Source organism: Chelonoidis abingdonii, chromosome 26 (genome assembly GCF_003597395.2).
Source record: "Chelonoidis abingdonii isolate Lonesome George chromosome 26, CheloAbing_2.0, whole genome shotgun sequence".
NCBI lineage: Eukaryota > Metazoa > Chordata > Testudines > Testudinidae > Chelonoidis > Chelonoidis abingdonii.
Genome location: NC_133794.1, coordinates 8916279 through 8919978, shown reverse-complemented (window position 1 = coordinate 8919978; position 3700 = coordinate 8916279). Strand labels below are relative to the sequence as shown.

The following is a 3700-nucleotide window of genomic DNA, read 5'->3' as shown; positions in this document are numbered from 1 at the left end:
GGCGATAGCACCCAGAGGATCCTGGAGAAGCTAAGATACTTGCACCCCAGGAGAACCAGCTAGAGGGGTCTGCTGTACCTCAATGCCTAGCTAGGATGGGTCCGTACGGATCCCGGCGGCTCTCACTGCTCCCCACCAAGCCAGTCAGGCTTTGTTGGAAGCCTCCTCTCCTCTGGAGAAGACTTGTTTGGGCAAGAAGCTCACATGTCTTCACATACCGGGATCTCTCTTGGATGCATTCAGATCTCTGCACCTCCGTCTGCACTCCAAGTGATCACCACTAACGTGGCGGGACATGGTGGGGGTCTACGGTCCGCACTCGCCAGTGGTTGAGTAAGACACACTGATGACATCAGAGCGCCAGCTAACACAGAAAGTCTAAAATTCGATGAAGGCAGGTCTAATACGAGTGGTAGATACAAACAAGTGATATATTGGAGCAACAATAGAACCGGAACCAGCCATAAGTACAAGAGAAATGAGCTCCTCACATCGTGCAGATCTGGGGCCATGCTAGCCAAGACCCACCTTTTAGCCAACACTCGGCATCTATATCCAGCCCAGCTCCGAACAACACCCCTCACGCTCCTCCTCTCTGGCCTTGTCTCTTTCCCGGCAAGGGAAGTAACTCTGAACGCCTGCTTACAACACTTATGCGGCCCTTCTGCAGGGGAGGAGGCCAGGCCCATCATGGCGCGGAGGACGAGTAGCCTAGGCATTCGGTGCACTGCGCCGCTTTGCTCGCTAGCAATCACAAAGACCCTTATTCAGCCACCTACATAACTAGCAGAGGGGACACTGAGGCAAACACAGTATTCAGAAACAATACAGTAAAGACAAGTCCAGGTGTCACATGTCTTCATCTTATACACCTCACATTTACTGGCTGGTGAGAGTCACAGGTGGATCACAGGAAGTGGGGTTGCACAGGCCTGCATCCCCCACTCATATTAACACTGAGCTGAATTGTCCTAGCCTGACATTTCACATCAGGTCAGTACGACGAAGCAAGCGCTTTGTGGGTTGTTGCTGCACACATTGCGCATGAAATCCCTTGCTCAAGCAACAGCCTTTAACTTCCTGCCTGAGGCTGAATCGCTGAGTCTTTAACTCAGTTGTTCACTGCATGACTATCGTGAGGGCCCGTGATTATCTAAAAAGTGGTTATTCAAAATGCGCGAGCTCTATTCTGCATGGTACTGCAACGTGCTGCATAAGCAGAGGTCGCTTAAGAGCATCTCCATCCCGGCGTTAAATACACAGCACATCTAGTGAACATAGTAACTAGCTGTGCGATCTCTCAAAAGGCTGGTCAACCAAAAGCATATTACAGGCACTTGACTAGACCTCTGCATACACCATGATCCAGCTAGGCGAGATGTGCCCTGTATGTAAATCCTAGCTTGTCCTATGCAATGACTCACCTGGTTCTTATGCCAAAGTGGTATGAAGGCTGTTGCAAATGTAAGTCTTGCGTCATCGTTTGTTGCTGACGGTACAAGTACCGTTCAGAGCAGTAAGCAGCCAGCTGAGCACTCCTTACTATACCATCTAAGGCTTGTTTTAAGCATCATGAGCACTATGGCAAAGGTAGTTAAAAGAGAAAAGAGTACGATCCTCATGCAAAGCAGCGAGATAGAGAGAGCAGGAGGCACATCCTAGCCGTCACATGAATGCTTGTTGGATAGGCCATTCAGCAGATCAACAATGCAGGCACCGAAGCATTAGACAAGGAATTGGGCCAGGACACGAGCTGCAGCCTGGAGAATGGTGATCCATATGAGAGAGCCGCAGCCTCTGATCGTGCCACAGATCTAGCGCCCGCCTCGGAACATGTGAAGCATTTGTATACAAAGACACCAGCGACAACTCTGTCTATTGTTTTTAAGCTTTTTAATCTCAAGAAATGATATACGTAACAAAGACCATAGTGAAAAGCGATGAGACATGATCGGATTATGAACAGGGGAACAGTCAATTGCTGTACCTCAGATAGAACTTCCTGATACAGTGTAGTCATGCCGGATCCAATGCGCCTCCCTAGTTACAGTAGAGGCTAGTGATTTATCAAGCGGACAGTTTAGTCGACAAACGGGATGCTACCTGCTAGTTTGTGAGACTTTAATAGAGGTTATGATACTATTCCTCCCCGGCCCTAATATTCACTCACACATTCCTCCTCTCAACAGCATTTAAACCAACGCTTCAGTAATCCTGTCCTCAGGGACATGTACGTTATTACCGTCTAATCAGCCTGTCCTAACGCGCGCCTCAACTGTAGTCGAACTCACCTTCTCCATCACCTCACCCGACGTACTAGTGAACAATAGCGACTCTTACCTTGGCAACTCAGGTCAAACTTGTGGTCCATGACGAGCCCAAGGCCTCGCTATGGCTGTGGTGGTTGCTCTGCAGCATGCACCCACGCCCGCTGCACACCTTGGCAGTCACCCGCCAGGAAACCACAGTGGAGGCTGGTAATTTGATACAACCTGAAGCCGTTGCACTCGGTGTCCATAACTGACGCTTGTGCGCGGTATGTATTGATGGTGGATCACAGCGAATGTACGATCTCTGCGGAGAACACATACCTCAGACGGGAACAGCTTCTTAAAAACGGCAGTACAGGTAACCAGGTATTTCTCGGGCGAAGGGTCAATGTCAAACGAGATGGTTGACTGGACAATCAGAGACTGCATATACAGGATGAAAAAACATGTAATCACTACAATAACACACACATGAGAATCGCTAACAGCGCATCTTCTCTACAAGCACGAGAACCATCCCGCGAGGAAGTGGTGGCAAAAAAATAGGTCTGGACCACAAGTTTGACCTGATGTATGCCAAGCGTGCCTTTGTTCACTGGTACGTCGGGGAGGGGATGGAGGAAGGTGAGTTCTCGGAGGCGCGGGAGGACATGGCTGCCCTAGAGAAGGATTACGAAGAGGTTGGTGTGGATTCTGTTGAAGGGGAGGGTGAAGAGGAAGGGGAGGAATAGATTAACCCTCTTAAATCCCTGCAGCATGTCCTGTGTCCACAAAACTTCAGCTTAAAACACTTAGCTTACTTGTTAACTAGGGAAGGGATGGATGGTACCACACTAGTATGAAGGAGTCTTTGAGTACAGCAATCTGACTAGTTCCCACTGTTTCAAAATTCGATCATGTCAGTTTTCCATTTGTCTTTGTAAGCATATCATGTCTGAAATAAAAGAAGGCTTTAAAAAAAAAAAGATTGCTCTGTGTCTAATACAAATGGATCATATGTCCCAGAGTGCATGTGGAGTCCAAACTGCAGGCTCACAGATCAGCCATTCCAAGCTGCAGTGAACACCTGGCCAGTTCCTTCCCTAATGCTTCTGTCCTTCAATGTTAGTCTCTGAGGACTAAACACAAGCTTAGTGACAGGCATGTGCCTCCTGCCCCTCATTCCACTGAGAGCCACTGAATGAGGATCTCTTCTTTCTGCTTTAAACTGACCTTCTGCCAGAGCTCTCATGATGCTTAAAACAAGCATGGATGGTAAAGGAGTGCTCAGCTGGCTGCTTTCCTGCTCTGCAGGTACTGTGCCTAGCAAGCTAAAAACATGAACGCAAGACTCTACATTGTGAACAGCCTTCACATACTCACTTGTGGCATGAAAGGAACCAGGTGGAATCATTCATAATGGAAAGCTAGGATTTACTAGGCAACATCTC

At 48.5% G+C, this 3700-nt stretch overlaps 1 protein-coding gene across 1 annotated transcript in view; it reads left to right on the top strand.

The window, feature by feature from the left end:
* Positions 1–3235, top strand: part of LOC116827820 (tubulin alpha chain-like) — a 9698-nt gene extending 6463 nt beyond the window's left edge. Inside the window, exon 5 of the mRNA XM_075061242.1 lies at positions 2759–3235. Within this exon, the coding sequence (XP_074917343.1) occupies positions 2759–3001 (243 nt within the window). The 3' untranslated portion in view covers positions 3002–3235. The remainder of the gene's footprint in view (positions 1–2758) is intronic.
* Positions 3236–3700: the final 465 nt, after the last annotated feature.